Raw genomic sequence first — 26973 nt, 5'->3', positions numbered from 1 at the left:
CTGCATTTGTTCAAGGAAAATTACCTTTATACTGTCTTACCTTGCTCTTATTCAAATGGTTAGTTATGAACAAGTGGTACTCAATTTTCTATTGCCACTGTAACATGGTTATTTGTCCCTGTAAGCACATAATTATATATGACAGGACAAAAAAAGAGAAGTATTAAGTTTCTGGCTAATTGGTAAAGTTGAAGATTACAGTAAAAGCAACTTTTATGTAAGCACTAAATAGGTTTATGGTGTCAAGCATTTATCCTCTTGGAGAACCCAGAAGTAAAGCAGTGCTAAAAGCTGAAAGTCTGGTTTTATGCTTATATTTGTAAAAATGTCCATTGGCTTTTAAAGATGTTCAGCAGCAATAATTACAAGGCCCATGAAATGAATTTTTCCCTTGACCTACAAAGGTTCTAATGATCCTAACGAAGATTCTAATGATACCAATTCAAGAGAATAATTTAAGTGCTGCTAAAAGCCAAAAAAAGAAAAAAAAAAATCAGAAATTCCCACAGTAAGTTTTAAAGTATTTCCTCAAGTTGGCACCAAATGATCAGAATGTCCAAACATTTTCCCTCAGTACAAGATGATGACAATGTTATTATTAGTACTGTTGAAAACCACCATGCATATATTTTAGGCTATAATGCTTGCTAGGTGGCCAGGCTATGTTATAAACACAATCTGGTCTGAAAGACCATCTCTGACTTATCAACTGTTCTACAATGCATCCACAATTCATTCATGAAAAGATTGAGTCATCAAGAAAAGGTTAAAATATATTTGGTACACTCTTTTTATATTGAAGCAGCAAAGACTACAATACATTTCAAAAATTATTTTAAAAAAAGTAAAAGTTAAGACACTAAAGATTAATCTTGTTCAAATGTTATTCAGAAGAGAGAATGCCAAAAGAACTTTCTATATCTGAGGTAAAGAAGTATGCGGCTGGGTAACAAAAGAAAATCCCAACTCTCAACAGAACAAAACACAGCAAGAGCCACTATACTTCCTGATTCAAACCTCCTTCTCCATAAAAGGTACCAATAAACACTGATACCCCTTTTGTAAGGTATTTTCTTAAAAACTGTCACATATCTTATTATTTTTTTAAAGATTTAATTTATTTATTTGACAGACAGGAGATTATAAGTAGGCAGAGAGGCAGGCAGAGAGAGAGGAGGAAGCAGGCTCCCCGCTGAGCAGAGAGCCTGATGTGGGGCTCGGTCCTAGGACCCTGGGATCATGACCTGAGCTGAAAGCAGAGGCTTTATCCCACTAAGCCACACAGGTGCCCCATATCTTAGTATTTTAAAATATGCTGTTTTGATTTTTACATACTTGTTAAATCTGGTTGATCTTCTTTTTTTTTTTTTTTTTTTAAAGATTTTATGTATTTATTTGACAGAGAGAAATCACAAGTAGATGGAGAGGCAGGCAGAGAGAGAGAGGGAAGCAGGCTTCCTGCCGAGCAGAGAGCCCGATGCGGGACTTGATCCCAGGACCCTGAGATCATGACCTGAGCCGAAAGCAGCAGCTTTACCCACTGAGTCACCCAGGCGCCCCTGGTTGATCTTCATTTTAACCAGAAAAAACAGTTTTCAAATGACAAGTATTACCTGATCTGACAGTGCCTTCTTCAGATCCATTCTCTATCCATTGAGATTCACTGTCCAACAATCGGTTTTTTGATTCACTAAGTGGTTTGATAGGAAAGGGTTGATTTGAGCCAATACTGAAAAAAGGAAGAAATAATTTAGTAAACAGTTTAATGCTCAATCAAGGATACTTAATTAATAAGCAGCAAATTAGTATTCCTTTTCCTAAATATGTGAGGGCAACTCATGAGATCTCAGCACTCTAAAAAAACTCTATCTTCAAAAAAAAAATATGCCCCCAACCCCCAACTGAATGGCTCTCTAAACCCAAGAATCTACATTCCAGCAGTGCCAATGAAAACAATTAGACAAAAGAAAAAAGCTTCAGAGGCCGGTGTGAAACTTTTTTAAAATATGTTAATCAAGAGCTGTAAGGTAGCACAAGGTGAGGATCTATATCTGTGGCCAGGACAAAAAAATTACCTGTCATTTCCCAAGTTTTCTGCTTTCTACCTCTGCAGTTTAGATCTAAGGGGAAAAAATGATTTAGTGATTTAGCGTAGACTTACTTTTCTTGCTAAGAGATCCAGGGAGGGAAGGAATGGAGGAGCAGAAGAAGGAAAAGGGAACTAGTATTTCCTGTGTACTTACTATGGGTCAGATACTGTGCTAAGTGCTTTAAACACATTATGTCAACACAATAACCCTTGGAGGTAGGCATGGTTATCCTCATTTTATAGAGCTGGAAACCGAGTGAAACCGAGTCTCACACAGTTTAAGTGACTTGTTCAGATGCACAATAAATGTTAAGAGTTTTAAGGTCCTAAGACTGTAGGTTTGAAGGTCTATGTTCTGATACTAATAGACTGTCTTGGAATTTATAACCCCTCCTCCCCCACAATTTATTTCTGTCCTAAATAAATTTTGACTATTTCACTTTTATCTTTTTGACTTCTTTAAAATTTCATTTAAAATTAAAATTTCTTTGAATTTTTGAATTGGTTTGCTTACCATGCAAATACTGAAAAAGTATCCTCTAAGATGAATGAATGAGAAAAAATTTTACATTAATATTTTTAAAATCCTCCCTATTATTTTTACACTGCGGTTTAAATTTGTTTATCAAGATATAATGGTAGATAGTATGACTAATTTCTTTGAAAAAATATAGCTGATATAAACCAAGAATTGTATCTTGAAAGAATGTCTTAGTTTCTAGAAAGATGTAGCATAGTTAGGATAGCCGTGTTTCCTGGCTTGCCCAGACATTTCCAGTTACATGTATTTGTCCTTGTTCGACTATTAAAAAGCAAGCATTCTCTTTCTTATTCTCCAAGTGTTCTGGTTTGGAAGATAATAAGTATGGTTATACTAAGCATATTAGGTACCCACACATATTAGCTCTCAGTTAAAAAAAATTTTACTAGAATTTCTCTTTCCTTATCTAAGTTGACTTACGAATTACTACTGTATTTACCAGATATGTATGTATGGCACATACACACAGTTTGTTTTATGATGAATAATGAAAAACTTAATGATAAGAAGCACACCTTCTAGGATATTCATTTTGATTTGTAACAGAAGCTTGTTCTGGATCCATCCCCACAAGGCGAGTTGGAAAACTGCAACCATCACCCAAGCTGCAAAATGAAGAAATATCAATAATAAATTTAAATCATATTAACTTAAATCAAGGTGATCAAATTCAACAACCATTCTTCTTCAAAAACATAGTATAAAGAAATTATCATAATCTGTCATTTCAGAGAATAATTCTTAAAATTCTCTAGGGTTACTAGCCTCACTGAAGAAATAAGCTGTCTTCTCTTATAATTTACATATATTTAAAAAAATATATTTCGGGGCGCCTGGATGGCTCAGTGGGTTAAAGCCTCTGCTTTCAGCTTGGGTCGTGGTCCCGGGGTCCTGGGATCGAGCCCCGATCTGCTCAGCGGGGAGCCTGCTTCCTCCTCTCTCTCTGCCTGCCTCTCTGCCTATTTGTGATCTCTGTCAAATAAATAAATAAATAAAATCTTAAAAAAATATATCTTTCATGACTATTAAGATTATAATGCCTGGTGCACCTGAGTGGCTCAGTCAATTAAGCAGCTGCCTTTGGCTCATATCATGGTCCCAGGGTCCTGGGATTGAGCCCTACATCGGGTTCCCTGCTCATCAGGGAGACTGCTTCTCCAACTCTTCCTCTGCCATAGTCCCTGCCTGTCCTTTCTCATTTGCTCTCTCTCTCTCAAATGAATAAATAAAACTCTTAAAAAAAAAAATTATGATACCTCAAACACAGCCATTTAAATATCTGGGAAGTTGGCTAATTAAATATTTGGGTAATTGACATTATAATGCTTATTAAGATTATGATTCTCTATTAAGATTATGATATCTCAAACACCAGTAATCAAATATTTGGGTAACTGACCTACTCATCACAATCATTTAAGACACCAAAGAAGCTCAAACTGAAATGCAAGATGTAAGTTCCAAATATTTTTTCATTTGACAAATATTTTACTAAATGCCTATGATGCCCTGGGTACTATTATCAGGACTAGGGATATAGCAGTGAACAAAAGAGAAGAAAACCTCTGCCCTCAAGAAGTTTACAATCTAAAAAAAGTACGGACATATCTTAATTTCACATTTTAAAATTATGTATAATAGGGACTTTCATCTCCAGCAAGATGGATTAACTGATAAATGGGACCTTCTGTCATGAAAAACCAGAAAACCGAACAGTATAAACAATAACTGTTTTCCAAACAAACAACACAGAACTGTGGTCTCTGAAAAAAGAGAAACCAACTGAGTCCCAGGTTTCTGCCAGGACTTGAGCACCAGTAGGAGAAAAAAGTAGAGTAAGGTAGTCTCAATCAACTGAGGTGACAGAGATGGGTGTTTCAGGAAGTTGTGGCAGCTTGAATCTACTAGACAGAGCTGAGGAAGAGGGAGATATGCAAAGAAAGGGCCACAACAAGTGCACAGCATTTTAGTAGAGTATTTTGATGAATGCTAAGCTACACATGTGAATCTAGGCTTAAAACAGTCTCAAAAGGACCAAGCTAAAACACAAGTAACTCCCAAAGGGAAGGAGCAAAATTTATTTATTTATTTATTTTTAAAATTTATTTATAACAGAGCGAGATAACGAGAGAGGGAATATAAGCACAGGGGATCTGGACAGGGAGAAGGAGGCTCCCTGCTGAGCAGCATGCCTGATATGGGGCTCAATCCAAGGACCCTGGGACCATCACCTGAGCTGAAGGCAGACACTTAAGAACTGAGCCACCCAGATGCCAAGAGAGCAAAATTTAATACACAGAATTTAAAATGTCTACCATATAATAAAAAATTACTTGTATGGAGGCGCCTGGGTGACTCAGTGGGTTAAAGCTGCTGCCTTCGGCTCAGGTCATGATCCTAGGGTCCTGGGATTGAGCCCCACATCGGGCTCTCTGCTCAGCAGGGAGCCTGCTTCCCTTCCTCTCTCTCTGCCTACTTGTGATCTCTGTCAAATAAATAAATAAAATCTTTTAAAAAAATTACTTGTATGAAAAGTAGCAGGAAAATGTGGTTCACAACTAAGAAAAAAATAGGTAATAGAAAAGAATTAGAATTGACTATGAAAATTTGAAGCAAATACCTTTTTAAAAAGTTTTTTTTAAGATTTTATTTATTTATTTGACAGATAGAGATCACAAGTACGCAGAGAGGCAGGCAGAGAGAGAGGAAGGGAAGCAGTCTCCCTGCTGAACAGAGAGCCTGATGTGGGGGTCGATCCCAGGACCCTGAGATCATGACCTGAGCCAAATGCAGAGAGGCTTTAACCCACTGAACCACACAGGCGCCCCAGCAAATACTTTAACATAGTGACTGTAAATATGTCTGTGAACTAACCGGAAAAAAATGGATATGAGAAGAGAAATGTAAGATATAAAAAAGAACCAAATTGAACTTCTAGAGTTAAAAAATACAAGATCTGAAATGAAAATTCACTGGATGAGCTTAACAGCAGAGCAGACATCATAAAAGAAAGGGTCAGTGAACTTACAGACATAGCAACAGAAACTATCCAAACTTAGCAGACAGAGAAGAAGGATGGGGCCTGGGGAGCAAAGAACATCAATGACCTGTGGATCACAATCAAGCAGTTAAACAAATGTATATTTAAGAATGCCCCAAAAACCAGTGGAGGGAGAGCATGAAAGCTATTCAAATGTGATGAAAACTATAAATTCACAGATCCAAGAAGCCTAATGAACTCCAGAGAGGATAAACACAAAGAAACCATACCCAAAACCATCATTATCTAATGGCTTAATATTGGTGATAAAGATAAAATCTTAAAAGTAGCCAAAGGGCAAAAACAAAACAAAACAAAACATATTAATTTACAAACACTGGAATACAGATAAGAGTGAGGCTGAGTCTTGTCAAAAACAATGCAAGCCAATGTGCTTTGGTGAGTGCTGTGAAGTGTGCAAACCTGGCGATTCACAGACCTGTACCCCTGGGGATAAAAATAAATGTTTATAAAAAATAAAAAAATAAAAACAAAAAACAAAAAACAATGCAAGCCAGAAGTTAATGGAACATCTTTTTTTTAGAGATTTTATTTATTTATTTGACAGATCACAAGTAGGCAGAGAGGCAGGCAGAGAGAGAGAGAGGAGGAAGCAGGCTCCCGCTGAGCAGAGAGCCCGATGCAGGACTCAATCCCAGGACCCTGAGATCATGACCTGAGCCGAAGGCAGCGGCTTAACCCACTGAGCCACTCAGGCACCCAATGGAACAACATCTTTAAAGAAAGAGGAAAAAAACCAAAGCCAAACCAGTCAATATTGAAATCTTGGTTTAGAGAAAATAATTTTAGAAAATACTAATACTAGTCTGTGGTCTATCTAGTCAGTGCGGAAAAACCTTGTAATATAGGAGATGATAAAGTACACAAAAGAGACTGATGCGCTTAGGGGCGCCTGGGTGGCTCAGTGGGTTAAAGCCTCTGCTTTCGGCTCAGGTCATGATCCCAGGGTCCTGGGATCGAGCCCCACGTCTGGCTCTGTGCTCAGCAGGAGCCTGCTTCTGCCTCTTTCTCTGCCTGCTTCTCTGCCTACTTGTGATCTCTCTCTGTCAAATAAATAAATAAATCTTAAAAAAAAAAAAAAGAGACTGATACGCTTAAATGTACAACAATCGGATCTATCAAATGAAACACAGAAAAAAGACTGAACAAAAAAATGGACAGTGTATCAGGGATCTGTGGTAGAACTTCAAGTGTACTAATATACATGTAACTGGAGTCTCTACAGTAATGGGGAAGGGGGATGGGGATGACAGAATAAGTATTTAAAGAAATAATGGTTAAAATACGTTCCAAATTTGATGAAAGTTATAAAATTGCAGTTCCAAGAAGCTCAACCAATTCCAAGCACAAGAAACATAAAGAAAACTATATAGCAAGGCACGTCATAATCAAATTGCATTAAGCTAGTGCTAAAAAGCGCATCTTAAAAGCACTGCGTGAAAATAAGACACATTACATATGGAGTAAAAAAAGAATGACTGCAAACTTGTGAGAAAAAATGTAACCCAGAAGACAGTGAAGCAGTATCTAGAATTATATGCTAAGCAAAAATGTCTTTCAAAAGTGAAAGCAAAATGTTATGTTCACACAAAAATACAGGAAATACAGCTAAACAAGAGGGGAAAATCCTGTAACATTTATAAATATGTCACTTGAATTTCAAATATTTTTTACTTTCCTGTAATGACTTTGGATATAGATGGCCTATAATGGCTGGGAATTTGGGAGAAAAGGAAACTGAATCATCTCAAGGATATACTTTCATTTACATTTTGCATTATGTGTTGGGTCTTCTTTTAAGACACAACAGAATACATAATTGTGATAGAATCTTTGAAGATATAGCTAATAAGTATAAAGTCTTATGATTCTCTGTTTCAAACAACTTATTTTCATCTTGAAGGAAAAAAAAGGATTGTTATTTTTAGGATCACCTTTTTTTTCTATTTTCCATTCAAATATATGCCCAAACTCTTTTTGGGAGAGTTTAATAAAAAACATGAAAAATATTTTATATAATCAAGACGTTCTGAGTTTTCATTCTCAAGGCTCATAAGATGTCATTATATACTGTATTCTCTGAATCTTAAGCCATTTAACCAGAGAGACAGACTATCACAGATTCTGTAATTTCTGAGACCTGCATTTTGTACATTACCTCGAAAATATTGGAAGTAGCCAGTATTTTTTTTCATCACCAAAGACTTGTCTCCAATTTTTACTGCATCCAAGAGAAAAACCATTTCCATCAGGTCCATATGAAAATGTGGCGGAGCGGAATGATTCTGTTGTTATGTACATATATTAAAAAAAAGAGTTAATCTACTTAAAAATTATATGAGGATGGAAAGCAGCAATTTTCTTGCTTTATATCTTTTTTTAAAAAAGACTTTTTAAATTTATTTGACAGTGAGAGAGAGATCACAAGCAAAGAGGCAGGCAGAGAGAGGGCGGGGGGAAGCAGGGTTCCTGATGAGCAGAGAATCTGATGCGGGCCTTGATCCCAGGATCCTGGGATCATGACCTGAGCTGAAGGCAGAGGCTTAACCCACTGAGCCACCCAGGTGCCCACTTAATATTTTTGATATCAAAATTATATAAATATAATTTTAAAAAGATAATTATAATAATTAAAAGATAAATTTCTGAAACTTATTTGGGGAAAAATACCACCTCTGAGTATTTCATCACCTTTATAAAATGAAAATGTGAAAACAATTATCTAATATTACTAAAAATCTACTGAAGTGTGTTCACTATATCTCACCTTTTTAAAAAGATATGCTAGCTCTTGCAACTCACTCATTTATTACTTAATGAAATTCTTACTATGTGCCTAATGGCACAGTACCAGGTGTTTGAGATCCAAAGATAAATGAGATGAAATTCTTACTAAAGAACCCACAATCTAACAAATTCTAATAAAACGACACTGTGATATACATGTGTGAGTGGGGGTGGTAGTATGTGAGCATGATCTTGAACAAAAAATAAAAGATAAAGAAGCAGATGGTGACCAAAGACCATTATTTCAAGTTTGGCTATTAAGTGATGCTGAGTGGGGGCTAGAGAAAAATACACATTTCACAAGAAACAGGCTTTTTCTTAAGAATACAATTTATTTTATCAAGTTTTATAAGCTAAGGATAAAAAGCCAGGGAGCGAGGAACTGGAAAAGGTCGATGATATAGAAAAGATAAAAATTGATGGAAGAAAATTCTAGAGGGAAGGAGACATCCTCTAGAAGAATTCTAAAGATTAACCTTAGATACCAGAAAAGACATTTGTCCTCAGAAGTTAGAGGCAGAGTGACAGTGATGGGCTTGAAAGAAGAAATGTCTGTGTAAGGTTATAAAGGGGAGAAGATAAGAAATTATTTGAGACAACTTCTTATTTTTTCAGAAACACGTGACATGACTGCCAAATAAAGGACCCAAGTAAGGTCTGACACTTTAAATGTGTAGGTGCACCAGTTGCTATGGGAGTGAGACTGCCTTCCTCAGCTTTCTATACCCCTGACCTACTTGTGGATAGAGTAGAGAGCTGGAATAGCTCAGGTCATGGATCAGTAGCTGAATTATAGGAGAAAGCCAGGACATGTATCATGTGAGAGTGCTGTCAAGAGTTGTTAAAGTCAGGGCACCTGGGTGGCTCAGTGGGTTAAGCCTCTGCCTTCGGCTCAGGTCATGATCTCAGGGTCTTGGGATCGAGCCCCACATCCAGCTCTCTGCTCAGCAGGGAGCCTGCTTCCCCCTCTCTCTCTGCCTGCCTCTCTGCCAACTTGTGATCCCTCTCTGTCAAATAAATAAGTAAAATCTAAAAAGAGTTGTCATTTGTTACAGGATCTAGGACAGGAAAGGTGAGAAATGAGACCAGGACAATGCAGGCAGTGTAAAAGATGAAATCTAGTTGGAGTACAGAAAAAGAGGGCTGCAAGGATGACGAGTGGCCAGAGAATGGAAAGTTCAAATTGACAATTTCAGGTGCTCTTCAGTTCCAAGAGATTAAAAGATTCAGTGTTTAATTTATGGTAAAGATTGGCTATGAGCCAAAAATGAACTATCAGGATTTCATCAAGATCAAAAGCTTTTGCACAGCAAAGGAAACAGTTAACAAAATCAAAAGACAACCGACAGAATGGGAGAAGATATTTGCAAATGACATACCAGATAAAGGACTAGTGTCCAAAATCTATAAAGAACTTAGCAAACTCAACACCCGAAGAACAAATAATCCAATCAAGAAATGGGCAGAGGACATGAACAGACATTTCTGCAAAGAAGACATCCAGATGGCCAACAGACACATGAAAAAGTGCTCCATATCACTTGGCATCAGGGAAATACAAATCAAAACCATAATGAGATATCACCTCACGCCAGTCAGAATGGCTAAAATCAACAAGTCAGGAAATGACAGATGCTGGCGAGGATCCGGAGAAAGGGGAACCCTCCTACACTGTTGGTGGGAATGCAAGCTGGTGCAACCACTCTGGAAAACAGCATGGAGGTTCCTCAAAATGTTGAAAATAGAACTGCCCTATGACCCAGCAACTGCACTACTGGGTATTTACCCTAAAGACACAAATGTAGTGATCCAAAGGGGCACGTGCACCCGAATGTTTATAGCAGCAATGTCCACTATAGCCAAACTATGGAAAGAACCTAGATGTCCATCAACAGATGAATGGATCAAGATGTGGTATATATACACAACGGAATACTATGCAGCCATCAAAAGAAATGAAATGTTGCCATTTGCGACAACATGGATAGAACTAGAGCGTATCATGCTTAGCGAAATAAGTCAAGCAGAGAAAGACAACTATCATATGATCTCCCTGATATGAGGAAGTGGTGATGCAACATGGGTGCTTAAGTGGGTAGAAGAAGAATCAATGAAACAAGATGGAATTGGGAGGGAGACAAACCATAAGTGACTCTTAATCTCACAAAACAAACTGAGGGTTGCTGGGGGGAGGGGGGTTGGGAAAAGGGGGAGGGATTATGGACATTGGGGAGGGTATGTGCTTTGGTGAGTGCTGTGAAGTGTGTAAACCTGGTGATTCACAGACCTGTACCCCTGGGGATAAAAATATATGTTTATAAAAAATAAATAAATAAATAAATAAATAAATAAATAAATAAAGATTGGCCATGAGCATCAAAGGGCGCAGCCTGCCTGTTTGGGATAATAGCATTTGTTTGAATACAGAAACTCTTTAACTGGGGAAATGTTCTCAAGGTAGGCAGGTGACAGTTATGGAGAAGTGTGGAGATGACAGAAAGTATTCTCCAAGGACAGAAGAACAGAACTCTGGAAGGAGCAGTAGAGAACCAGCCTAGGTAGGGCCAGGGTTGTGGAAGGTGAGCTGGTGGTAGGTGGTGTGCCATGGTAGTTTTTTCAAAATAAGGGTTAAAACACCTTAAAAGGTGTTTTTCACATATATTTGTGTGTGTGTGTGTGACCAGCATTTCCTTTTAATGAACTAAAACAGAAAATATTACAGTACATTGCATATGTAGAGATTAATGATGTTCTGAAAATACATGCCTATTTTATTTATATAATTTTATAAACATGTGTATCCCCTAGGTCACAATATAAATGATGCCTTTCTTACTGTAGTCACTGGCAAAAAAGACTGAAAAATACTGCTTAGAGAGAAGAATACTGCGCTTAAAGAGAACACTAGGTTTCCCATGAAGTACGCCTCTCTCATAACTAAGGGGTTAGGCAGGAAATGAAGCAGGCTTGGAACTATGGCAAATTAAAGTGTGCAGGCTGCCATCTAAAGCAGTCAGCTACTACTCAGTTCCAAATGAAGGATGCCAGATAGGAACATGGGCCTACAGTTGTTTTTTATTTTTTTAAAGATTTTATTTATTTATTTGACAGAGAGAGATTGCAAGTAGGCAGAGAGGCAGGCAGAGAGAGAGAGAGAGAGAGAGGGAAGCAGGCTTCCTGTGGAGCAGGGAGCCCGATGCAGGGCTCGATCCCAGGACCCTGAGATCATGACCCGAGCCGAAGGCAGCAGCCCAAACCACTGAGCCACCCAGGCGCCCCTGATTTTCTATTTCTTTATCATCTGACTATTGTCCTCATGATTTCATAATCATTTATGGTCATTTTCCTAAATAATTATGAATTCTTTTAGCCTACTTACCTATTGTTGTTCTGTTTTTTCCAACTAGCCAGCAGTGGTAGCTGAAAAGTGATAGGACGCTGATGAAGAACATTGTAGACACGAAGAAAAGGAAAAGTACGTGGAACTTTGCACGTGTATCAGAGAGTTCATTCTGAGGAAGGAAGAAAGAAGAATTAACTTTAGAACAGTCAGCCCTTAAAGCATATTGTTATTTGATTCTTACTAAAGACTGCTGAATCTACCAAAAATCTTGCCAGATATGAAGAATATAAAATTAAAAAAAAAAAAAAAGAATATAAAATAAATTTAGATAATAAATCCAAAAGCAACATCTCCCAAAGCAGAAAACGCATTATCAAAGAAGCTTGCTTGTATGAAAGGTTGAAAGGGTCATTTAAAAAAATTACTCTTAAACATTTAAAAAATTTAGTAATATATTCAATAAAAAAGATGCATTTTTAACTCATTTTTTTCCTTTGTACTTTATGCATATATTCATAACTTTCCCTGATATCCAGGATATACAAGGGGTTTTCCTTATCTATGCTAAAGTATTTGCTTATTTTAATTATAAATGCTGCTAACCAGATACTCATTGTGATAAATTTGTGTATTTCTTTAATTTCTATATTTGGAAGACCTCAGCATATATCCCCATGCCCTCAGCTGTTCAATCCCTACCTTTTTTACCCTCACTCAATTCCTACACTTTTTTTTTTTTTTTTGGGTAATTAGCAGTTTTGGTAAATACATTTACCACAAGGTATTAGTGAATGAAAACAGCTTTGTTGTTACCCCTTTTCTTATGGCCACATTCATTTTAATAGAAGCAAAATCTTAGTATCTATTAATAAGAGAAAGAGGAAGCCTTTAAGTGTTAGCTCTTAAAATAAAACCACATGGGAAAATTACAGATTCTACTAGAACATGAGGTGGTCCTGGCTTGATTTAAACATAGTTTACAGGATAAAATGAAGGTTTTTAGCATTAGATTATCTGACATATATTTTTTACTCTTCTTTCCCAGAGTAACCACAGTGCCTTTGAAACATACCAAGCAATTCTTTTAACTTCCCATCTTGTGAAGTAAATGAATATTATACATATTTACTACAAATTGTCACAAGAATGGCATGGCAATAATATTATTTTACCTTTGGACAACTCTCTGTAGATTTCCTGCGGCAAAGCTTGTACAAATAGAGATAATGTATTAAGAAACCAAATTTTATACAAAATTATCCTGAACACTAGTTTTATAAATCTTTTGTTTTGAAGGAACACTGAGATGTTGTTTTCTAAAGGTCATTGACAACATTTTTTCCAAAAACACAAAAGTGAAAACAGACAAGAATATTTAGCTCCTAAAACAAACAAACAAAACAAAAAATAAAGAATATTTAGCTCCTCAAGCACATTCGAGGTACACTTTAAAATCTACTTTCCCTCTGTTTTTTAAAGAGATTTAAATCTAGGAAAGAAAATTAATTTTTTTAGCAAATAGCTTTTATTTAAAAACTTCTGATTAGCACTTTCTAAAAACTCTGAAAACTTCTTATCACCTTCACTCACTATGACTGCAAAAGCCTTCTAAGAGGTGTCACTCGACCTGCAGTCTAGTTTCAGCTCTGTAATCAGAGTGATCCATTACAATTAAGACGATGTTACTCCTCTGCTCCTGTTTCACTGAGGCACGAAAGACACAGTCCTCCAACACTCTCCAAGGCCCACTGCCTGGACTTCTCATTAATTCCATTCTTGCTCATTCTACTCCAGCCACACTAGGTAGCCACCTTGCTGTTAAACAAACATGGAGGGGACACTCCTACTTTGGGGCCTTTGCTCCAAACTCCAGATGTTTCTTCAAAAATGTTCTCTCAAATGTCCACTAATTCCCTTTAAGTCTCTGCTCAAATCTTACCTTTGGAAATCTACCCTGATCACACTCTTTTTAAAAAATTGAGATACAACTGAACATATAACATTCTATTAGTTTCCGGTGTAAAACATGACTCAATATATGTACACACTGCAAAAGTAACAATATGTACAATTGCAAAAGTCATAATAACTCTAGTTAACACCCATACCACAATTATAAAAATTTTTTTCTAGTGATGAGATCTTTTAAGATGTACTATCTTAACAACTTTCAAATATACCTAACTATAGTCACCATATTGTGCATTATACACCCCAAACTTATTCATGTTATTTTGAGCACCTTCATCCACTTTACCCATTCCCCACCCACTGCCCCCCAAATCACCAATCTGTTATCTAGGAGTCCAAAAAAAAATTTTTTTTAGATTCTACATAAGTGACAAAAACAGCTGTCTTTCTCTGACTTGTTTCACTTAGTACAATGTCTTCCAGGCCCATCCATGTGATCACAAATGGCAGGATTTCCTAAGTATTTATGGCCAAGTAATAGTCTATTGTGTACACGTACACATACGTATGTACACACACACACACACACACACACACACTTTTCTTCACCCATTCATCCACTGATGGGACACTTAGGTTTTTTTCATATCTTGGCTATTATAAATAAGTTGCAATGCACATGGGGCATGCACGTATCTTTTCAAGTTAGTGATTTCATTTCCTTTGGATAAATATCCAGAAGTAGAATTGCTTGGATCATATGGTAGCTCTAATTTTTGGAGGAATCTTCATACTGTTTCCATAGTGGTTAAACCAATCTACATTCCCACCAACAGTACATGGGTTCCTTTTTCTCCACATCCTCGCCAAAACTACTACTTATCTTTTGATAACAGCCATTCTAAGAGGTATGAGTTGGTATCTCATTGTGGTTTTGATCTGCATTTCCCTGATTAGACACTGAGCAGTTTTTGGTATACCTGCTGGCCATCCATGTCTTTGGAAAGCTGTCTGTTCAGAGCCTCTGCCCAATTTTTTAATTTCTTTTTTTGGGATGAGGGCTACTGAGTTGTAGGAGTTCTTTATATATTTTGTCTATTAAGCTCTTATCAGAAACATGACTTGCAAGTATCTTCTCCCATTCAGTATGCTGCCTTTTGTTTTGCTTATTGTTTCCTTTGCTGTATAGAAACTTCTTAGACTGATGTAGTCCCACTTGTTTACTTTTGCTTTTGTTATTTTGGTTTTGGTGTTAAATCTAAAAAATCATCATCAGGGGGCGCCTGGGTGGCTCAGTGGGTTAAGCCTCTGCCTTCGGCTCAGGTCATGGTCTCAGAGTCCTGGGATCAAGCCCCGCATCGGGCTCTCTGCTCGGCGGGGAGTCTGCTTCTCCCTCTCTCTCTCTCTGCGTACTTGTGATCTCTCTCCATCAAATAAATAAATAAAATCTTTAAAAAAAAAATCATTATGAGGACCAATGTGAAGGAGCTTACTGCTAATGTTTTTAAAATCTACATTTATGGTTTCAGGGCTAATGTTTAAGTGTTTAATCCATTTGTAATTGATTCTTGTTATGATGTCAGATAGAGATCCAGTTTCATTCTTTTGCACGTGGCTATCCATTTTTCCCAACATTATTTATTACAGAGACTACCCTTACCCACAGTATACTCTTGGCTCCTTTGTTGTAAATGAACTGACCAAAGATTCATCGGTTTATTTCTGGCCTCTTTTGTTCCATTGGTCTCTGTGTCTGTTTTCATGCCAATACTGATTACTACAGCTTTGTAATACGGTTTGTAATCAGGAAGTGTGATACTTCCAGCTTTGTTCTTCTTTTTCAAGACTGCCTTGGCTATTTGGGGTTTTTTGTGGTTCCACACAAATTTTAGAACTGTTTGTTCTATTTCTGTGAAAAATGTCTGTGTTGAAAAATGTCCAAGTTTTTCTGTGAAAAACTTTGTTAGGGATTACACTGATTCTGTAAATGACTTTTGGTCATAGGGACATTTTAACAATATCAATTCTTCACATTTAACAATGTTAATTCTTCCAGTCCATGAGCACAGATTAACTTTCCATTAATTTGTGCCTTCAATTGCTTTCATTAGTCTCTCATAGTTCTCAGTGTACAGGTCTCTCACCTATCTTTTTAATTTCTTTTCTTATAGTCTGTTACTACTGTATAGAAATGCAATTGATTTTGAACTCTGCAACTACTCTTAATTGGTTTCTTGGTTCTAACAGTTTTTGGTGGAGACTTCAGGGTATTCTAAATATAATATTATATATTATACAAATAGAGTCAGCTTTACTTTTTTCCTACTTGAATTTTTTCTTTTTCTGGTCTAATTGCTTTGGCTAGAACTTCCAATACATATTGTGTTGAATAAATAGCAAGAGTGGGAATCCTGGTCTTTTTCTTAATCTTAGGAGGAAAGCCTTAAGCCTTTCATCACTGAATATGATGTTAGCTGTGGGATTGTCATATAAGGTCTTTACTGTGTTGAGATATATTTCCTCCATACCTACTTTGTTAAGAATTTTTACCAAAAATAGATGTTGAATTTTATCTAATGCTTTTCTGTATCTATTGAGATGATCATATTTCTTCCTTCATTTTGTTAACGTGGTATGTCATGCTGATTGATTTAAAGATGAAGAACCATATCTGCATCCCTGGAATAAATCCCACATGATCACAGTGTATGATTCTTTCAATGAATTGCTGAATTCAGCTTGCTAACATTGTTTTAAATATTTTTACATCTTTGGCCAACAAGTATATAAAGCCTATAATTTTATTTTCTTATAGTGCCCTGTCCATTTTTAGTATCAGGGTAATACTGGCCTCATAAAATGAATTTGGAAGTATTCCCTCTTCTATTTTCTTGGAAGATTTTGAGGACTAGCATTAGTTCTTTAAATGTTTGGTAGAGGGGCACCTGGCTCAGTCATTAAGCATCTGCTTTCAGTTCAGGTCATGACCCCAGGGTCCTGGGATGGAGCCCTGAATTGGGCTCCCTGCTCTGTGGGAAGCTTGCTTCTCCCTCTCCCACTCCCCCTGCTTGTGTTCCCTCTCTTGCTGTGTCTTTCTCTGTCAAATAAATAATTAAAAATCTTTATTTATAAATAAATAAATGTATGTATGTATGCTTGGTAGAATTCACTACCAAACCATCTGGTCCTGGACTTTTGTTTATTGGGAAGCTACTGATTACTGATTTAATCTCCTTACTAGCAATTAATCTCTTCAGATTTTCTTTTTTCTTTTTTTTTTTTTTTAAAGATTTTATTTATCAGAGAGAGAGAGAGAGCAAGCACAGGCAGACAGAATGGCAGACAGAGGCAGAGGGAGAAGCAGGCTCCCTGCGGAGCAAGGAGCCCGATGTGGGACTCGATCCCAAGACGCTGGGATCATGACCTGAGCCGAAGGCAGCTGCTTAACCAACTGAGCCACCCAGGCGTCCCTCTTCAGATTTTCTACTTCATCATGATTCAGTCTTGGTTGTATTTTCTAGGAAAGTATCCATTTCTGCTAAGTTGTCCATTTTGCTGGTGTATCATTGTTCATAGTAGTCTCTTATGATCCTTTGTATTTCTGTGACATTAGATATGTTTTCTCTTCCATTTCTGATTTTGAGTCCTCTTTCTTGTGAGTCTAGGTAAAGGTTTGACTGTTTTGTTTATCTTTTTAAGAAAACCAGCTCTTTCACTGATCTTTTCTATTGTCTCTTTAGTGTCTACCTATTTCCATTCTGATTTGTTTTTCTTTTTAAAAGATTTTATTTATTTATTTGAGAGAGAGAGAACAAGAGAGAAAGCATGAGGAGGAGGAGGGTCAAAGGAAGAAGCAGTCTTCCCTGCTGAGAAAGAGCCCAGGGCTTGATCCTGGGACTCCAGCATCATGACCTGAGCCAAAGACTCAACCAGCTGAGCCCCCGAGGCACCCACCATTCTGGTATGTTATTTCCCTCCTTGTACTAACTTTGGCTTGTATGTTCTTCTTCTAGTTCCTTGAGATGTGAAGTTAGGTTGCTTTAGATCATTCTTATTTGTGAGTTTTCTAGTTTTCTTTTTTTGTAACTGATTTCTAGTTTTATATGTGTTTTCTGTTTCTTTGGATGGAGTATTCTATATGTTTAGTAAGACCACTTGGCCTAATATGTCATTTTAATACCAACTACCTTATTGATTTTCTGTCTGGATGATTTATCCATTGATGAAAGTGGGGTATTAAAGTCCCTACTATTATTGTATTGCTCTCAATTTCTCCCTTTAGGTCTGTTAATATTTGCTTTATTTATCTAGGTGCTCCCATGTGTCCATTAACTTCCTTCATGCCTATGCTCAAATCTGATCGTCTTACTGAGGCAGGTCTATTCTTATCACTCTCTTTAGCACTTCTATCTGCCCCTGTCATACTCACCCCTACACACTTGCCACATCCCTTACCCCGCTCTACTTTTACTATTTTTCAGTGTTTACTTCCTAATACACAATAGGATTTACTTATTTATTATGCGTATATTCCATCCTCTTCTCAAAAGTAAGTTCTATAAAAACAGGACTCTGTTTTGTTCACTAATATATCCAAAGTGCCTTGAACACTGCCTGGCACACAGTAGGTACTAAATACATATTTGTTAACTAAAGAAAAAGATTTAAGTTTATTAGTCTTTCCTTATTATGATAAATCTGAAAAAAGTTTTAAAAATATTTATTCTCTTTTTAGAGACAGAAAGAGCATGCACATGAGTGGGGGAAGGGCAGAAAGAATGGGGGAGAGAATCCCAGGAAGGTTCTGGAAATTCTCAGTGTGGAACCCAAATCAGGGCTCAATGTGATGACCCTGAGGATCACGACCTGAGTCGAAATCAACAGTTAGATGCTTAATCAACAGAGCTACGCAGCCACCCCCAAAATATTTATTCTTTAATTAATAAATCATTATATGCAAACACTGCTGAAGTTTCTGGTAAAGAAATGTGAAATTCTATAGTTTAGACTTTATTCATCTGGCACTGAATCCTCTTCATTTAAATAGGGTCACTGAGTAGGATAAGTAGGTTGTAAACTGAACAAAGATACTTAGAATTAGGGGAAGAGCAGAACCCAAAATTCACTGGGCTAAGACCACATAGAACTGGGTACTCTCTTCTAATATACACAAAGGCACTGTAAGTACTAGCATACCCTGGGTTTTAAATACCCAAAGTTTAAAAACTCAACAATGTGTTAGTGAAAGTCCTTAAAAAGTATTAAATATTTCTCAGAAAAATAATTGTGCTTGATGACTTAAGGCTTTAATTATGTAATTCCCAAGTATGACTATGAATAGCAACTTACAGTAAAAAGTAGTTGGATGTTGAAATAGAGATTTTTTTTTTTTTTTTTTTTACAAAATCATTTATTTATTTATTTGACAGAGAGAGAGAGAGAGAGGGAGAGATCATAAGCAGGCAGAGAGGCAGGCAGAGAGAGGAGGAAGCAGGCTCACTGCTGAGCAGAGAGCCTGATGTGGGGCTCGATCCCAGGATCCCGAGACCATGACCTGAGCCGAAGGCAGAGGCTTAACCCACTGAGCCACCCAGGTGCCCCGAAATAGAGATATTTATGTTCAAATTCTGGCTAGTTTCCTAACTTCTCTAACCTCAGTTTTCAACTTTGGAAATTGGGGTAGTAACAGCTCTTTCTGCATTAACTATATTTTCTTATTTTTTGTATTCTTTTTTTATTTTTATTTTTGACAGAGTGAGTGAGTGAGTGAGTGGGGGTAGGCAGAAGAGGCCCAGGGAAAGGGAAAGAGAGAATCTTAAGGAGACTCCATGCCCAGTGCAGAGTCCAACATCTCACAACGCTGAGATCATGACCTGAGCCAAAATCAAAACTTGGATGCTTAACTGAGCCACCCAGGTCCCCCTTATCTTCTGTGTTCTTGATGCTCTGGCATCTGAGGCCGTGCTGACTGGAGAGAGACCAACTTTTCCACAGCTATCCAGTCCTTAAGTGATAGCAAGGAATAAACCTCTCATACAAAAACTAACCAATCCAGAGTTCATATTCCATATCACCTCCTCTATCTGACTATTATACTCTAGGAGGCAAAATTTCCTTGCCCTAACCACTCCAACGATACATACAGAAAACAGGGACAACCATTATGCCCAGGGACCACAGATACTACGCAAACTGGCTAACCTAAATCTGGTTACCCTGTCTGGTGATTCCCTGTGTGGTCCTTCATAGCGTGGTATGACCCTTCCTTCAGAAACTGTGAGCAACAAACTATCTTTTCAATAGTAATCACTTCACGATCTGCAGGCTTCACCACACCTGAACAGCTCAATTATAAAACCTACATTTTAAAACTTCTTAACAGGATTGTTAGGAAGAGTAAATACAAAGTACTTTCTGACCACAGTAATGCCTTCTTCAAAATCAAAGATTTAAATGTGAAAACAAAAACAACTAAAATGCCCAAGGAAAACTTGGGTGAATATTGTGTAAATATACAGTGAATAGACTTAAACCAGAAATCATAAATGAAAAGTACTGCTTTTATATTTTTCATTTTTAAAAGATTTTATTTATTAATTTGAGGGAGTGCAGAGCGAGAGAGAGCACACAGGGGGAGGAGCATAGGAAGGGGGAGAGGAAGGCTCCCCACTGAGGTGGGAGCCAGATATAGGGCATGATCCCAGGACCTTGGGATCATGACCTGAGCCAAAGGCAGACACTTAACCAACTGAGCCACCCAGGTGCCCCTTTGATTTCTAATTTTCTGATTATTTATTTAAAAGCAGTACTTTAGGGGTGCCTGGGTGGCTCAGTTGGTTGAGCATCTTCCTCTTGAATTTGGCTGGGGTCAGACCTTAGGGTCCCAGGGTCATGAGGTTGAGCCTTCTGTAGGGCTGGTGCTCAGCACAGAGTCTGCTTCTCCCTTTCCTCCCCCTCCAACCCCCACCCTGTTCAAGTGCATGCAATGCACACACTCTCTCTACAATGAATAAATAAATAACATCTTTAAAAAAAAGAAACTGTAAAAACACTGCTTTAAAAATATAAAACTTTGATTTGATAAAAATCAAAGAAAACAGAGTTATAAGATATAAATTAAAAATGTGGAAAAAAACACAACTTATGACAGAAAAAGGATTACCATCTATAGAGGCAGGAACCGGATTAGTGGTTATTTGAGCTATTTGCAATTTCACTGTTACTACTGTAAAACTGCAGTAAGTCTCTTCAACTCAAGTAAAAGCAATTACTTCCTTAAAATTGATAGGTCTATTGTTAGAATATTGCTGAAAATAGTTTGACTCACTAAAAGAAGTTTACTATATCCTATTTAATATTCATTTATTTAAAAATAAACATATGAAGGTAAATTGTAATCCCATTTGCTTTCTGATCCATCATAAATTCTACCTGAAATAAAGTACATCTACTTATAATAAAGAATGAATGACTTCTTTATGAATATATCATCTTAAAAAGTTTTACATATATGTTTTAAGACAGAAAAAAGACTTACCGTCCAAAATTTTATAAAGTACTGTAAAACTGTTGTAGCCACAAAAAGGCAATATAACAAGGAATACAATAAAAACAGCAGGAAGAATTTGTAATTAGAAAATCCCACACAGTTATTCACCCTAGAAGAAAAAGAAAATTACACTGTAAAAATAAGATAAATCACAAACTATCAGAAACAGAAAACAAAATGATGTTTGCCATGGGCTGGGGAGGCTGTGATGGGTATAGAAATTTATTCTGCAAGATGAAAAATTTCTGAAGATTGTTACACAATATGAACATATTTAATACTACTGAACTGTCCACTTAGAAATGGTTAAGACAGTAAGTTTTAATGTTATTTTTAAACTATGATAAATAAAAACAATAATACATATGGCAGATAAAAAATATTATTACTTAGAAATGGGTCATATGGGAAGTAGGGAGCAGTATCTTAATTGTGGATGTGTGTTTTTAATAAATTCATGAGGGAATTTGGAATTTTAATGTTAATTCTTAATATACACTTACTTGGATTAATAACATCAGAGTATATATTTAAAGGAATACATTTAATATAAACATGTACATACATAAATATACATATAAATAGTACCAGATCAATCTTGAGTAATCGAGTGATTAAACTGACCCTCAAAATTTGGGAATGCTGAGATAAATTACTCTTGATTCTCCCCTTCCCACCTCTCCACCCCCAATGTAATTTCCTCTTTTTTTATACATACCAAGGACAGTGATGATCCATCTTAAGAACACATCTAAAAAACAAATAAACATAAGAAAATCCTTGTACAAAAATTCCCCTAATTCTAGTTTCTGATAATTTTCTCTTTCTTTGGCTTACACTTTTACCTTTACAAATAATATCTTAGAAAAACCAACCCAGAGGTGCCTGGGTGGCTCAGTGGGTTAAGCATCTGACTCTTGATTTCAGTTCAGGTGACGATTTCAGGGTTGTAAGACTGAGCTGCGCTTTGGGCTCCATCCTGAGTGTGGAGCCTGCTTAAGATGGTCTCTCTCCCTTCCCTTCTGCCTCTCTCTCTCTCTGCCTCCTTCTCTAAAAAAAGTAAAGAAAAGCTAACCCAGTATATTAGAGAAAAGTTCTGGTATTTCCAGAAGGCCTTTTATAGTTAGATGATTTTTAATACTGGCAATTCAGCTGAGCATAGCCAAATGCCTTGAACCACGCCAAATGACATTTTAATATGATGTAGTATGCACAGCACTAGGTAAACTAGATAGGTCCAGCTTCCAAATTAGCTGAGGAAGATAAAATGAAATACATAAATCCCTATGCTATTTTAACCACACAAAACACATAAACATAAAACACATAATGTTAAAAACATGTAACACATAAAAATAAAACTTTAGGAGCAAATATGTTAAAATATTATTAATGATAGGCTTATAGATGGTTATTTCTTCCACATAATTTACAAAATTGCATTCCCTGGATAAGGAGTACTGTACTTTTATAATAAAAAAAAAGCCTTCCAAATTTACCTCTTCACCAATACATGTAATCTAGATTTGTATGAAGTTAGAACACAGAACATTTCAAATACAGCAGTTTCCTTATCCATAGTTGCTTCCCCTGGTTTCAGCTACCCACAGTCACCCATAGTCCAGCAGCAGATGATTCTCCTTCGGACATACTTCAGAAGGTAAATGGTGGCCTAACGCTGTGTCACAGTACCTACGTCAGTTACCTCCCTTCATCTCATCACAATAAGGATGAGTATAGCAGAAGGCATTTTGAGAGAAAGACCACATTCACATAACTTTTATTACAATATATTGCTATAATTGTTCTATTTTATTATTAGCTATTATTGTTAATCTCTTACTATGCCTAATTTATAAATTAAACTGTATCATAGTTATGTATGTATAGTATATGTAGGGTTTGGTATTATCCAGTTTTGGGCATCCACTGGGGGTCTTAGAATAGATCCCCAGGCAGATAAGAAGTGACTGCTGAAATATAAGAAATGAATAAACTAATACCCAGAATGTTAAACAGCCTGTCCAACTAAAGTTCAAGGACCAGTAGAGATTCCCAAACTATGAATCTTTCTTTCAACACACTACCCTCTGATAAGGGCACAAAAAAAAAAAAAAAAAAAGAAAGAGAGAGAGAGAATTTTCTGGGAACAATGTCACAGACAGTAACTGAAAACAGTATTTTTGTGGATTATTAGGTTTTAATATTAACAATAAAAATGAGAAAAGTGGGGTGCCTGGGTGGCTCAATGGGTTAAGCCCCTGCCTTCAGCTTGGGTCACGATCTCAGGGTCCTGGAATTGTGCCCTGCATCGGGCTCTCTGCTCAGAGGGAAGCCTGCTTCCCCCTTTCTCTGCCTGCCTCTCTGCCTACTTGTGATCTCTCTCTGTTAAATAAATAAAATCTTTAAAAAAAAATGAGAAAAGTGTCATGATCGTCTTTTTATCCATGACAGTCTTTTTGATCTAAGAAATAAAGTTATCTCCCTCAAGGGGGTTATTACTTATTTGCTTATCAATATTAAATTAAATGTAAGTATAAGAAGTATATTCTATCGACCAGTATAGTAACTCTTAACCAAGATTACTTCAAGGTATATTCTAGCTTATATAAATATTTTTGTTAGCCCAGCAAACAGAAAGGGAAAGGATACAATGTTCTTGCTAAGTATAAAGCATATAAAATAATCCTTCCCCTTCCATTCTCCTGTCATCAACTTCTGATGCTAGGGTTAAATAGAAACAAACAAGTAATACTTACACGTCACATGCTGAGCAGTGATGTGCCCGGTCAGGTTTAATCAACTGACATCTTTCACAGTATCTGATGGCTACATTTAAGAATTAAAAGGAAATTGTTGAAGGATGTGTAAGCTTAGTTAATTTGACTGTAAAATTTGTTTTCATTTCTTTTACAAATAATTCTGTGAAATTTACAACTAATAATTTTAAAATAATACCAAAGTGTATTAGAAAGCTTCTGAAATCAGAATGTCAAGAGGTAGAAGGGAACCTCAGAAATAGAATAGTGCCCAGCAGTTTTCAGATGAAAAAAGAGAGTCTATAGCAAGTTAGTGACTTCAACAAGGTCAAAAACCAGTTAGGTAGCACAACTCAGAGTTATGGAGTCCTAATTCAAGTTCTTTTTCCTACTATAATACAGTGTCTATAATAAAATATAAAAGTAAAGTGTCTAAACGTTTCAAGGCACCCTGTGGGATTTTGTTTTTAACATTATAAAATAGCTTTTTCAAGAAAAACAAAAACATAACCTTTTATCTCCCATCCTTATCCCAAATAGCAAAACTGATACAACCCCCAAGGGGTTTCAAACCACAAACCCCAAGAAGAACCTGGTGGCTCAGTGGGTTAAAGCCTCTGCCTTTGGCTCAGGTCATGATCCCAGGGTCCTGAGATCAAGCCCTGCATAGGGATCTCTGCTCAGCAGGGAGCCTGCTTCCCCCCCCCACCTCTGCCTATTTGTGATCTCTGTCTGTCAAATAAATAAATAAATAAACCTATCTTTAAAAACAAAACAAAAAATAAAAATAAAAAAAATAAAAACCCTGAACTTTTCCCCACTCAATTCTAACATATGTTATTGCTGCCCAATTTATATGTTCATTCATTCAAAACATGAGCACCTATTTTGTGCCAGATACTGTTCTAGGCTTAAATCCCTGCCTTTGTGGAACTTACATTCTTTTGGAGATCCCACACCCCCTACTTGTTTACTTTCTCTAGCTTTAAAACTCTCTGTCAAATAAATAAAGTCTTTAAAAAAGGGGCGCATGGATGGCTCAGTCATTAGGCATCTGCCTTCAGCTCAGGTCATGATCCCAGCATCCTGGGATCAGGTCCCACATTGAGCTCCCTGCTTGGCAGGATGCTTGTTTTTCTCTCTCCCCCCTCCCCCTGCTTGTGTTGCCTGTCTTACAGTATCTCTCTCTGTCAAACAAATAAATAAAATCTTTTTTAAAAAATAGTTTAAAAAAACTTGAAAAAAAAAGAAAAAGAAAAATTTTAAAAAATTTAGTAGAAAGAATAATCATTCAAGGATGCAGAAATAGAACTAGAATAGTAAAGCACAACAAACAAAGCTTTTCAAGAAGCCAGAATGACAAGAGCCACTGAGCTTTGGGTAGGGAGAATAGAAGCCAGTTGCCTGGTATTTAGCTGGGAAGGAAAAAGAGGACTTGGGTGCAGAAGGCTTATAAGAGGATCTAACTCAATGGGAAGAGAAAATATAATGGCGGTTAGAACAAAGTCTGAACCAAACTGCTGTTTTTAAGAGATATATACTTTGATGTATACCTGAGAATGAAGGGAAGGAACTGGTTGTGAATTATTAAGTGGAGCAGCAAGCGTTATAGGAGAAAACTGGGGGAGAAGAGAAGAAAAAGGTCAGTAATCTTTACGTAAATATAAGAAAGGACCAGGGGTGTCTGGGTGGTGCAGCCATCGATTTTGACTTCAACTAAGATGGTGACTTCAGGATTTTGGGATGGAGCCCCATGCTGGGTCTCTCTTTCCCTCTCCCCCTGAGCCCTGCACTTTCCTTCTCAAATAAATAAATAGATCTTAAAAAACAAAACAAAACAAAACAAAACAAAACAAAACAAAACAAAAAAAAGGAAAGAAAAGAAACGAAAAAGAAAGGAGAAGAACACAGATACCAAGAAGAAACTGATATGCTTTGGAAAAGCCAGTCTGTAAAGGTTCGGTGGCACAACATGGTCCTGAAATCAGCAGGGACTCTGTCACCAGTTAGGTTGGATGCTAGCTCTCCCACTTACTAGCTTGTGACCTTGGGGCAGTAACTTACTTTCCATGAGCCTCAATTTTCTCTTTGGTAAGTGCATATAATACCAAGTGTGAAGGGCTATTGCGCAGATTAAATATAAAACTCCTAAAACATATCAGATTCTCAATAAAGCAGGTGTTACTAGGATAATAACAGTAATTATTATTTCCGATAAAATATAAATTCAGACTATGATAGGGAAAACCAGTAAAGGAGAGAAAACCAGGGAGACTTAAAAGTGCATAAACAGTGCCTGCTTTGACAGCACTTATACTAAAATTAGCACAAGACAGATAAGATTAGCACTGCCTCTGCTTGAGAATGACACGCAAAAAGCGCATAAACAGCAATTATGGAGAAAATCCAGGAAGAGATTCATTCAACAAACACCTACTGAGGGCCTATTTAATGAGACACTTTGTTAGAGGCCATGGGAAAAATTCCTGACTGCCAGAGTCTTAGAATAAGGTTGAGGAGGGGAGATAAACAGAAATAACTATGAGGCAGTGATTTGTGACCTACAAGGTAAGAATTAGAGAAGTTCAGAGCAGACTTAAAAAAAAAAAATCACTTCTTGGGGCACCAAGTCATTAAGTATCTGCCTTCAGCTCTGGTCATGATCGCAGGGTTCAGGGATTGAGCCCCACATTGGGCTCCCTGCTCAGTGGTAAGACTGCTTTCCCTCTCCCACTCCTGCTGCTTGTGTTCTTACTCTAGCTGTCTTTCTCTCTGTCAAATAAATAATAAAATCTTTAAAAAAATAAAAATCATCTCTTGCTCAAGAAGCAGACACTGAATTAAAACTTTAAACTGGATTTAGAGAGGAAAAAATAATTGTCGTAGATAGAGAAAAAGACAATAAAAAAGATGGGGAAAGATAAGAGTGTTTT

The 26973-nt window shown here is 36.9% G+C and overlaps 1 protein-coding gene and 1 non-coding gene across 4 annotated transcripts in view; one reads left to right on the top strand and one right to left on the bottom strand.

Moving 5' to 3' along the window:
* Positions 1 to 26973, bottom strand: part of ZDHHC20 (zinc finger DHHC-type palmitoyltransferase 20) — a 70085-nt gene that overhangs the window by 4796 nt on the left and 38316 nt on the right. For 2 of the 3 annotated variants that reach the window (XM_059143678.1, XM_059143680.1), the window contains exons 5-12: positions 24041 to 24110; positions 22000 to 22032; positions 21270 to 21390; positions 11858 to 11990; positions 7850 to 7976; positions 3146 to 3235; positions 1614 to 1729; positions 41 to 118 (exon numbers count right to left, since the gene is read on the bottom strand). In XM_059143678.1, coding sequence (XP_058999661.1) covers positions 81 to 118; positions 1614 to 1729; positions 3146 to 3235; positions 7850 to 7976; positions 11858 to 11990; positions 21270 to 21390; positions 22000 to 22032; positions 24041 to 24110 — 728 coding nt within the window. In that variant the 3' untranslated portion in view covers positions 41 to 80. The remainder of the gene's footprint in view (positions 1 to 40; positions 119 to 1613; positions 1730 to 3145; positions 3236 to 7849; positions 7977 to 11857; positions 11991 to 21269; positions 21391 to 21999; positions 22033 to 24040; positions 24111 to 26973) is intronic. The other variant, XM_059143679.1, reaches the window with a different exon arrangement.
* Positions 26333 to 26439, top strand: LOC131814211 (U6 spliceosomal RNA). Its single transcript, XR_009347204.1, has one exon. It is a non-coding gene; the product is annotated as a U6 spliceosomal RNA (small nuclear RNA).

The sequence above is a fragment of the Mustela lutreola genome, chromosome 13, assembly GCF_030435805.1.
Source record: "Mustela lutreola isolate mMusLut2 chromosome 13, mMusLut2.pri, whole genome shotgun sequence".
NCBI lineage: Eukaryota > Metazoa > Chordata > Mammalia > Carnivora > Mustelidae > Mustela > Mustela lutreola.
This window is presented reverse-complemented; position numbering and strand designations above follow the sequence as displayed.